At 35.9% G+C, this 11,774-nt stretch overlaps 1 protein-coding gene across 1 annotated transcript; it reads right to left on the bottom strand.

Moving 5' to 3' along the window:
• Nucleotides 1-3,686: 3,686 nt before the first annotated feature.
• On the bottom strand, nt 3,687-10,570 carry LOC120632210 (zinc finger CCCH domain-containing protein 13-like). Its single transcript, XM_039902016.1, has 6 exons — nt 10,132-10,570; nt 7,387-7,492; nt 6,850-6,912; nt 5,615-5,753; nt 4,810-4,963; nt 3,687-4,690 (listed from the first exon to the last, which is right to left on the bottom strand). Exons 1-6 carry the CDS (start codon nt 10,282-10,284, stop codon nt 3,815-3,817), a joined length of 1,491 nt encoding a protein of 496 aa, XP_039757950.1. The 5' UTR covers nt 10,285-10,570; the 3' UTR covers nt 3,687-3,814.
• Nucleotides 10,571-11,774: the final 1,204 nt, after the last annotated feature.

Raw genomic sequence — 11,774 nt, 5'->3', positions numbered from 1 at the left:
TGTCATTCGAAAATCAGTTGTTCGGAAGTAATATAAATGTGTCCTACGATTAAGTATCTCCCGAACGAGTATTAGTGTTTCAATTAATCTTTTTTTTATACCTAATTGACGGACCAATAGGATGGCCCATCTGATGGCAAGTGGAAAAACATCGCCTATAAACAGTGCAACACTTCACATGCAACGAGCATATTCTGCCACATGCCGCCCTGTGTCCATCAATTTGAGGCGTAAGTGTTAGGCCTCATGTGCCTAAATATTGGATAGAAGCAGTCGTTACTTTCCGCTTTTCACTTAACAATTATTCATTGTAAAGTCAACATCTCCTGAGGATGCTCCGGTTTCGGAGCGAAAGGTGCGAAGAGGGTACATTTCCGAGGATATGTTTAGTGCAGAGTATACGGAAGTAATTATAAATTACACCATACAGATTCTGCTGCTGATCGCGGAGTATAGCAAATTAAGCTTAATTTTCATAATACCTCATGTGCCTGTTATTATACCGGCAACCAAGACTTGATACAGCATTGCAACAATGGTGCTAAGCGCCTTACTTCCTTACTTATTATAAATGCGAAAGTGCGTTTGCTTGTTTGTCCTTGCTTCACGGCCTAATTAAGCAAACCCATCAACATGATTTTTTTGGTATATAGTTAATGAAAGGGCAGAGAGTATTACGTAGGCTAATTTTTATCCCAGGAATGCAAACTTTTTCCACGGGACTTGCAAAAAACCATAATAAACTCCGACGAAGAACAGCGAGTTAAAATAAAAGTTCTGGGAAATTCGTATCACAGCATCGATACTTTCAGAGCAAAGTGAATTGGGTACAAACAAAAGTTACACCATTGGTGTTATGAAAGGACGCTGTGAAATGGGATGCATCTGGCAGCCCTAATAGATGATATGCTCTGCGCTCGTCAGTCGTCACAGTCTCATTGCGCCTGCGCATCCCCGCCGGCCTTGGCCGTGAAATCGCACAACCTGTATCAATCCAGTCACCTACTTAGCATTCAAAAACTTATTAGCATCGTATCAACCGATGGACGTCCATTGCTGCTGAAAAATTAAAGATTTCAAACAATTCGGCAGCCTTATCGCTACATAGCGATCTCTTGGCAACCAATGGCGTAAAACACAGCTCAAGAAGAGAGCAGTAGGTGATGCATATAAATATACATATATATATTTATTTATATATATGTATAATAAACTAACAATATTATATTTAGATAGATGAATGTGTGAAATGCAGTCTCTAAGCCTGTCACACTGTTTACGTTACATATAAACGTGATCTGCGAAGAAGTTTTTTGGCCCCTTTCTCTTACAATGATTGCCTTATTTGCATAATCGAACACGGAACATTATATAAATCAACCGTTATTGGATCTCCTTAAGAAATAAATTAGCTATTTGTGAAATGAAATCGTCTAAATCTCCGTTATTCGCAGCAAAATTATATAATAGGGATGCAAATGTGAGATCCTAGACACAATGATTCAGTGGTTTTTATGCTAATTTAATTGTTTTATTTGCATAATAACGTCGTTTAGGATATAAAGACCTTTGCACTTAAAGTTTCCATACACCGGGCAATCCGTCGAACACGACGGATTGCACCTGTATGACGATACATCCATCTTCTCTATCCGAGCTGCCGCCACAAGCTACTCACACTAGCTAATGGTGCTAGCTACTTGCACAAGTTACTGCAAGCGATAAGCACATGCTATTTGCACGAGTTACTAGGGTATTCTACTTGCACGAGCTTTCTGTGTGATGTCACATCCTGACCCAAACGAGACACTGCTATTAGACGTTGCGATTTACGTGCAATTGATCGCTGCGACGACAGATCGCCAGTGAATGAGTCCCCTTAGGTAAATATCAAACCTCTAGGGTTGGATATTTCCCCAATTCACTAGGTTCGATTCCCGGCGGGTCAAAATTATTTTGGGTATTCAATCGGCGTTGTTTTACCCCCCTGTCTAGTACGATACGTCGATCTTGTTTACAAGACCATAGCGGACCTTTAAACCAGAGGTAATAAGAAATTGGAAAATTAATCTCGCCGAGGGGTTGATAGGGCAGTAATAAGCTGGCGATCTTGATGAGGTACGTACCTACCTAAACAAAATAAATGCATAATAATATGCAGACGAGTGAAACGCTACTTGACTAATGACTTGGATTGTAGTCGTGCGTGTCATCGAGAAATTAGCACATATTATAAATACCTACCCAAAGCGTGGCACACGCCGGACGATCATTTGAATGCTACGACTTCAATGTTTCACTCTTAGGTTTTACTAAACAGGATCTTATTAATTTATTTTTCAATCTATGAAATTTTTGAACTTTGAATAATTATTTTTAATAATGTTGTTTTCCGCCAACACACAACCTACGTTTCTGTCTAATTTCGCATAAAATATTATTGAGGTACAAAATTATATTTTTATAGACGTGATGTCATAATTCTGAATTCTGCCTCATGTTGGATCGCTACATTTTGCAGTTTTTTTTTTTAGAAAATAAAGCCAAATTCACTTCGAATATAAATAAAATACGTTATCATATTACACGAATGATATACATTAGATAAATACACTATTTTAGCCATTCTTTGTTACTGTCATGCTTATTGTATTACCTAAAGAACTCAAATTCAAAGGAATCTGAAGCAGCGATTCCCGTACAAAATTACCAAATTATATTTATGCTGTTTGTTTTTTCTAATTTTCTTTTCTCGGAAACCAACGGCGCGGCGGGCGGGTAACATATATTTTTATTTTTACAGATACATCAACTTTCGCTATAGATTAAACTTTTTTTGCTAATATGTATGTCGGTGCCTATAGTCGTAAAAATGTAATAGGCCCGTTTTGACATTTGTCATCGCGACGTAACTAGTTATGTAACCATGAGACTCTGTACTCGATACTCACGATAAATCAATTCAAGTTTGTATCAGTACTCGATTGATATTATTATGTATTGTAAAGTGTTCGTTCGTTCAAAGTATTCCTTTAACTTCACAACCAATACGCGTGACTGGCTGTTGATTATACGTCCACTTTTCAACATGTTGAAACAGAGTCAAATCACTATGTTTAAATTAATGTCCAAAATAGAAGAGCCATAGTTAACGTAATAGTAAACAATATATATCAAACTTAAACGAGCGCACAGTCAACTTTACAAGATGAGGAACGAAAAACTGCGCAGTGCGCGCGGGGACGCTTCAGTCATGTGCCGCTTGGTCAGATACATCATCTCAGACTCATTATTTAGAACCCATTTTAAGAACCAAGCACATTCTTTGCAGTAAAGATAACTACACAATATTTAATTTCGATATTCAGTAAAAAAATGGTTACAGCTCTAGTATAAAAAAAAAAAAGACTGAGAACGTAACTGTTTTCGGAACGTTTCGCAACAATTATAAATTGCATGCTACTATGAAGTAAGCGCAAAAAGAATACTCGCGATATATTCTTTCATATTATTTAACGTCCCAAAAAAATTTACGTATTTTTTAAAACACTGTATGTAATTGATTTTTATTTTTTTGTTTCTTTCAGTTTCGTTCCAAGTTACATTCTATGGTCTTTCACAAATGTCAAAACGGGCCTATTATATTTTTCCGACTATAATGCTTATTTATTTATAAAAACAAAAACTTTTAACATTGTCATCATAGTATTTAATATTTCTACAAAGAAACGTAGGTAGTCTGCATACATGTAGTTTTTAATTCTTTCTTTTCTCTGTATAGCTTTCTTTACTTCTTATACAGCTCATGATTATATTATCTTGTATCAGTTCCATGACCATATCTATCTCTATCTTTGTTATATTGTTCCTCTCTTTCGCTCTCGCGGTGTCTGTATCTGTCTTTTGAACTATATCTATCGCGTTCTTGTTTAACATCATTCCTAGCTTTATCTTTGTCATATCGTACCTCCCATTCGCTTCCGCGATATTTCTGAATATCCCTTGTACTGGAACTGTATCTATCTCTTTTACTTCTTACTGTATCTTTCTTAATACCATTCTTATCTTTATCTTTGTAATATGGGCCCTCTTTTTCGCTCTCACGACCTCTATGGCTGTCGATTGAACTTGAACGATATATATCTTTTTCTTCTTTAGTATGGCTGGTCCTTTCTAAATTTTTTTCTCTGTTATGTTTAACATCTTTTTCTTTTCTACAATAATCCCTGTAACTGTCTTGTCTTCTGCTTTCATCATTGTCTTCAGACTTTTCTCTTTCTACTCTAGACGTTTTGTATCTCCCTTTCTCAAACGCTTGTGCGTTTGTATGGTCCTCATAAGCACGTTTTCTTTTCTCAACATCTCTTTCTTCTTTGTAACCATCCTTGGTTCCGTCTTGCTTTCTTCTTCTATCACGATCATGCGTTATTCTTTCTTCAGCTGAAGTTTGACGTCTATCTATCTCGTACTTTCGAGAATGGTTATCATCATAAGAAACACGTTTTCTTCTGTGTTCGCTATGATCATTTTTTCTATCGCTATCATATCTGTGTTTTTTCGTAGATCCTCTGTGTTCATTATCGTTCTCGTCTGAGGAATGTGCTGGCTGTTTTTCAGTTTTAGGATATTTATAATCGGATGCATCATGTGGCTTGGTTACGTGACCTTGTGCTTCGACGTACATCTCCATCTGCTTATTTGAACATATTAGTGACAGCAAAAATAAATTGACATAAATAAATTTTAATTTTTGTGCAAATTTCAAAAATATTTAGAAACATACAAATGAAAGACTAACGAGAAGTTTACCTGTGTGTCGATAAGGGCGCGCAGCGTGTGCGAGTAGTTGCGCGAGTGCACCGCCACCCTGTACTTAACGCGTCGGCGGCGCAAGTCTCGCAGCTCTGCCAGTTGCTCCAGCTTCGACTTGCGCTTGCTCTGTTCCGGCGCCGCGCCCGCATCCCTGCGCAAGGACATCAAACTTGTTATCACAATCAAAATGGTCCTCAATCAAAGAGAAGAAGAGTATTTCACAAGTTCTCGATGGTCAGAAGAAGTATTCATCGATTCGTCGATTTCATTTGTTGATGTTACTTTTATCTGTAAAATCTCAACAGATTTCACTACTTTGTATTTTTATTTCCATTTAATGAAAATTCTACAGCTGGCTCTAGTTTGTCTCGTTGTAAGCCAGTTCGACAATAAATTACGAAGTGGGTGGAGCAAAAATCTGTTCTCAAAACTAGTGTAGAGTTACAGTTAGTACAGGACAACACGTTCAGGTGACTGTCGAGTGTGTGATAATAATCGTTGAGCTCACATTAGAGCAGCAAGGATGGTTTGAGATCTGAACCTCTGGCACCTATTAAAGAGGACGCCTGTGACCAGATTTACAGAAAAATTACAGTTATTTGCATTTTCTTGGTGATTAAAATCTTGATAACAGATGTCGGTTAGAACTCTTTAACATCAATAAATGCGATAATTTAATAAACAGCATACTCAGTTATTAGTTGCTAAATAAAAGATGGATATTCAAATTCTACCACAGCACACTGTTGTGTCGGCGAGGTGGTCAACATGTACCTGGTCAAAAGAGCTTTAAGATTCTCACCCTAGCGCCAAGTCGGCGAGCTCGTCGCACGCCGGGCGGGAGGCGATGACGGCGTCGTAGATGGCGCGCCGCTCGTCCGCGGAGTACGCTGCCTGCAGGCGCCCCAGGGTCAGCGGATGCAACGTCACCGCGTCATCACCTTCGTCGTTGAGTTAAGAACGTGCTTTTATCATATTATATTGTTTTTAAAACAATATAGATATTATAAAACAAGTATATCTAATTGCGCTTACGTGCACTCCCTTTCGATTACTTTCGTCAGGTCTCTCGATGAAGTCCCCGGTGTAGGCTCGTTCACAAGCAGAGACATGTAAACTCTTTTCTTGTTCAATAGCAACAATTGCTAACATTCACGAAAGACTGTACCTCGGGCGTAAACTACTAACACAGGATAGAGTACGAGCAAACGAGTGGGGGTTAGTGCTCATGTACATTCACGCAGTCGGCACTTGTCACTGTGCCTCGATGAGAGCAAAGCCGGCAATGAACATGACCCAATAAAGTTCAGTAGTACAAATGTAAGCATCATAAAATCTGTACCTTTTTAGGAACAACCCAAGGTTTTGTTTATGAATTAGACACTAAAAACACAGATTTCAATGTAACTGTAGTAGCTTGAATAGTACAAGACTGTCTACCCTCTTGGCCTGAAGAATAATATATATATTTATGAATGAATATACTTTTATTGCACACCACAAAAAGTATATAAAAAAGAAAAGTATAACAAAATAATGTATACAAATTAGCTGCCTTATCGCTTCATAGCCATTTCTTCCAGGCAACCTATCCAATGGCAAATAAAAAAAACTCAGAAGCTAGATGGGTAGTGCATATATTATGTACAAAATATTTCATTACCTATATAAATATATATATACAACAATACTTGTAACTAAATAGTCCTGAGTTGTTTCAAGCTAGTCAATTTCTGCCTTAACAAGCCTTGAGATACATAACATTCGTCTGGCAAAGCTAACTGTATTTTGGTGTGGAACTGCAGTAAAGCGAGTCCAAAGCCAAACCAAATATTTATAAGTAAACATCACATTGTAACCAAATTAAAATTAAAAACTTTTTTAAAGGATACAGCATGAAAAAGGATATAGATTTTCAAAGCCAGATGAAATTGATTATTGCGTACTGTAATAGTTTAAAAAATTTAAATATATTAACTCATATAATATTGTTTCCAATAATTTAGTCTATTGTTAAACTAATATTACTCTACCTACCTCTTTCAAAAGCTGGATCAGTCTTGGAAGCATAGTTGAAGATGTCCACAATGTTTTGTGATGCTGCAAAGATTATAATTTATATTGATAACCACTTTTAATACAAGATAAATCCTTTATTATTTCTATATTTTAACCAGTAGTCCTCAAATCAGAAAAACAATATATTGTACAACTTCTTTCAACAGATGGTTCCAACCAGACATGAAACAGAAAGAGGCCCTTTAGAAGAAGAATAAGACAAAGTTGTACCCACTATTCTTCAACTTTTTTAAAGATAACATCAGTACATAAACACACATACGTAGCAAAAACGTTGTAACTTTTTGACGGCCGAGTGGCACAGTGGGCAGCGACCCTGCTTTCTGAGTCCAAGGTTGTACAGGCATATCCAAAGCTAAGACATTGGGGAGACTTTACACGGTACATCCTAAGCAACGTGAGTGCTTCTATTTACGTTTGTTATTGGTGAATGTTCCCGGACCAACGTCTTTTGAATTTTTACGAACAGTTAATGGTCGAGTATTCAATACATACCAGGATGCATGTCGTGAACTGCAATTGCTAGAAGACGATAACCATTGGGACTTAACGCTTGCTGATGCTGCGTTGACATCAACACCGAATAACATTCGTCAGTTGTTTGCAATTATTTTGACGACATGTTATCCCTCGCAAGCACAAACTTTGTGGGAAAAATATAAAAATTGTATGACAGAAGACATCTTGCACCGAATTAAACAAACAAATCAATGCCAAAACATAGATTATACACCAGAGATGTACAATGAAGCATTGGTCTTGATCGAGGATTTATGTGTTCTTATTTCAAATTTACCACTTAATCATTATGGTATGCCATCACCTAATCGTCCAGCCACCGACTTAGTCAATACCGATTTACAACGAGAAAATCAATATGACCATGGAAGTTTAGCAACAATTATCATGAACAGTGAACCATTACTGACAGCAGAACAAAAAATTATTTATGATCGGATTATGCTGGCTGTTGCTGCTGAACAAGGTGGTTTTTTTTTCTTGGATGCACCTGGTGGAACCGGTAAAACATTTTTAATATCGTTGATTCTTGCCAAAATACGGTCGCAACAAAAAATCGCATTAGCAGTAGCATCGTCAGGCATTGCGGCTACCTTACTGGATGGTGGGCGAACAGCACATTCAACATTCAAGCTGCCATTGGACGTTCATAATAAACCAGATGCAATGTGTAACATCAAAAAGAATAGTGGAATAGCTGCAGTGTTGCGGAAGAGTTCTGTAATAATTTGGGATGAGTGCACAATGGCACACAAATATTCACTTGAAGCATTAAACAGAACTATGCAAGATTTAAACAGCAATAATAAACTTTTCGGTGGTGCTATCTTATTTTTGTCTGGTGACTTCCGGCAGACCTTACCGGTTATACCTCGCTCTACTTTCGCGGATGAGATTAATGAATGAATGAATGAATACACTTTTATTGTACACCAAAGAAACAAAAAGTAGTTACAAAGATATAAATACAATCAAGAGAGTACAATTTGGTGGCCTTATCGCTACATAGCGATTTCTTCCAGGCAACCAATGGCGTAAAAGGAAAAAACGTAGAAAAGAGGTAGGTGGTGCAATAAATAAGATTTAAAAATTATACAAATATATAAATATAAATAAAATATGCATGTTTAATATATTAATGCATGTTTGAAACAATCATTCTTATGGCGAAGTGTTGAAACACTTCGATTGACCATAAATATGCGAATACAATTGCAAAATGATCCATCAGCACAAATATTTTCCGAACAACTACTAGATATTGGGAACGGTAAAATAGAACTGCAACCAAATACGCAATGCATTAAACTACCAGACAATTTTTGCACTGTTGTTCAGGATAAAAATGAATTGATTCAGAGTATTTTCCCGGATATACAGAATAATTATTTGAATCATGAATGGCTTAGTCAACGGGCGATTTTGGCAGCCAAAAACGTTGATGTTGACGAAATTAACTTTCAGATACAACAGTTGTTACCAGGCGATCTGATGTCTTTTAAATCAATCGATACTGTTGTTGATGAAAATGAAAGTGTAAATTTTCCGATTGAATTTTTAAATTCATTAGATATCCCTGGAATGCCACCACATAATCTTCGATTAAAGATTGGTTCCCCTATTATTCTCCTCTGTAATTTGAATCCACCTCAATTATGTAACGGTACGCGTTTGGTCATCAAAAAGATCACCGGAAACATTCTTGAAGCAACCATTTTGGCTGGGAAGTTTAAAGGAAAGGTGGTCCTGCTGCCACGTATTCCGATGATACCATCAGATTCTACCATACCCTTCAAAAGGCTACAGTTTCCAATTCGTTTAGCTTTCGCCATGTCTATAAATAAATCTCAAGGTCAGACAATGTCCATTTGTGGTTTAGATTTGAAAAATCCATGTTTTTCTCATGGGCAACTATATGTTGCGTGTTCACGTGTTGGGAAACCGTCGAATCTATTTGTGTTAGCTAAAGACAGGTTAACCAAAAACATTGTGCACCGATTGGTGTTAAATTAAATTGAAATTGAAAGTATTTATAATTCAAAAAAATAGATATTAATGTTTAAAAGTTTAAGACTGTCTGCCTTGCCTACCTCATTCATGAGTTTAAGCGTCACATGTTATTTACTGTATTATACTGTAATATACTTATATTTGTTATAATTTGTTATAAAATTAAATGGAAATAATAAATCTGATAAATTTTTATTTTGCACCTATTGATTTCTGCTTAATATCAAGTGTAAGAACATTTTAATTAATTGTGTTCAACGTACTTCCCCTTCAAATCTCAATCCAGTGAATTTGTATACCAACATCAATATTTTCATCTTTGTTCGTAAATAATTTCATTGTACTAAAGGGTTATAGTAGTAGAAAGTCAAATAAGGAGATCACTATATTTTTTTACAAATACTATCTGTGTGAAAACGCATAGTGGACTCCGTGACTGATGTTCTCTTATTATTCCTCTTAGATTGTTTACTATAATGTAATATAATAAAAACTAGCCACAGCAACGCGTGGCCGGATCAGCTAGTATTCAATATATATCAAATTAGTTTTAATTTAAAGAGTAGATATGCACCTTTTATGTGGGAGTATGGTTGTTTAAATTACAATTAGAATATACTATCCCAATATAGACGTCTCAATGGAGGCCTGTTGTGGATGAAGGTCATCAATTTGCGAGGGATTGATCTCATAAAGCACAAGTTATTGTGATAAAGGAAATGCGCTAAGTAAACAAACCTGCAATAAAATCTTTCTATCCCATTGCAGACTTTGTAATATCATTGTTACTTCTATGTCAACATCTTTTATATAACTCCGTAATTCAGACAACTCTTCTTGTCTTGTAGACATTGCACTTTGCATAGAAAATACCTGTTCAGTAGTAATATTAAAAAATTTAAAATTTAAACGAATGTTAATCAGTGAACAAAATCTGAATAAAGTTAATCCGACGATCTCTCGCTATTACGTAAAACACCACGCGCCACACATTGCCTTATGGTGCGATACACGATATTAATTATTTTTTTGCTTACACGCAAAATCTTGGTTTTTCAATGTTTATCAATTGATTTTTTTTATTTGTCACCTACATTACAGGCAAAGATCATTGACCACTGGTATGTGATCACTATACATTATGGAGGGTAGAGGTAAGGAGAGTCATCTGTGTATATGAAAAAGTGTCGTCAAAATGTATTAAATTAGGATGGCGCCACATTTGCATCAGGGTAACTCTTAAAAGAAGCGCCAAATATAAATATTGTTAGAGTAGGCTTGAAAAATAAACAAGGAAGTATGGAGATACAAGGAAGTAAGGTTATATTTACCTTAATATTTTGTACAACGTAAGTTGTTGAAATTCTCAATAATTAACTACTTTAGTCGATAATGACATTAATTTTTTTAACTCGGCATACTTCAATTCATCTACGATTGCTACATTCATACCATACCCTGTGCATCCACCAGCGCCATTGTGGAGGATTTTTGAACTGTTATTTAGCGCATACACTGGACACTTTTTCAACTTTTCTCCCATATAAGATGACTCTCCTTACCTCTACCCTCCATACTATACATTTACTCTTAGGTGATCACTGATCAGTGATCATTGACAAATGAGTAAGGACCAAGGACCAATGAGTTTATAAAAATGCTTTTAGCTTTTCAGCTCTGGGTTCTAGCCCTAGGAACTATTTGAAATTCTCTGACAGTGCTCACCATAGAACCATGTGCTCGCCTACACAAATTGCATTTTTAGAATAAATACCTAAGAACAAAGAAAATTACATGGAATCAGGACTAAAATAGCAACGAAATGTATTATTTTTTACTCTTTTTACTCGGCTTGATAGGATGACAGAAATAGATATTAGTTATTTTCGTTGTCACAAGATTTGATATTGCTATAAAGCCGACGGCCGATTGGCGCAGTTTGCAGCGACCCTGCTTTCTAATCCCAAGGCCGTGGGTTCGATAAGTACGAATGTTTTCCAGTGTCTGGGTGTTTATATATATCTATATATATATATATATATATATATATATATATATATATATATATATATATATATATATATATATATATATATATATATTCTAAGTATTTATGTATGTTATTCGTTAAAATATTCATCAGCCATCTTCGTACCCATAACACAAGCTACGCTTACTTTGGGGCTAAATGGCGATGTGTGTATTTTCGTAGTATATTTATTATTATATAGTGATGATGGCAGACGATATGGTTTATCAAATAAAAACTAAAAACGGTAAGTCAATTGCCGATTTTTTATGTAGAATCCCCACTTTGGAACATCTAAATCGATCATTTCTCTAACATAAAGTGT

This window comes from Pararge aegeria, chromosome 19, assembly GCF_905163445.1.
Source record: "Pararge aegeria chromosome 19, ilParAegt1.1, whole genome shotgun sequence".
Taxonomy (NCBI): Eukaryota; Metazoa; Arthropoda; class Insecta; order Lepidoptera; family Nymphalidae; genus Pararge; species Pararge aegeria.
Note: the sequence above shows the minus strand (reverse complement) of the source record. Positions and strands in the feature narration are given on the sequence as shown.

Bases quoted from the DNA above. Each gene is read 5' to 3' on its own strand.
- LOC120632210 (XM_039902016.1), bottom strand. From the start codon at position 10,284: ATGCAAAGTGCAATGTCTACAAGACAAGAAGAGTTGTCTGAATTACGG. The intron at 5,754-6,849 runs GTAGGTAGAGTA...TCAACGACGAAG, and splicing joins TGATCCAGCTTTTGAAAGAG to GTGATGACGCGGTGACGTTG. The intron at 4,691-4,809 runs GTAAACTTCTCG...TCAAATAAGCAG, and splicing joins GCGCCCTTATCGACACACAG to ATGGAGATGTACGTCGAAGC.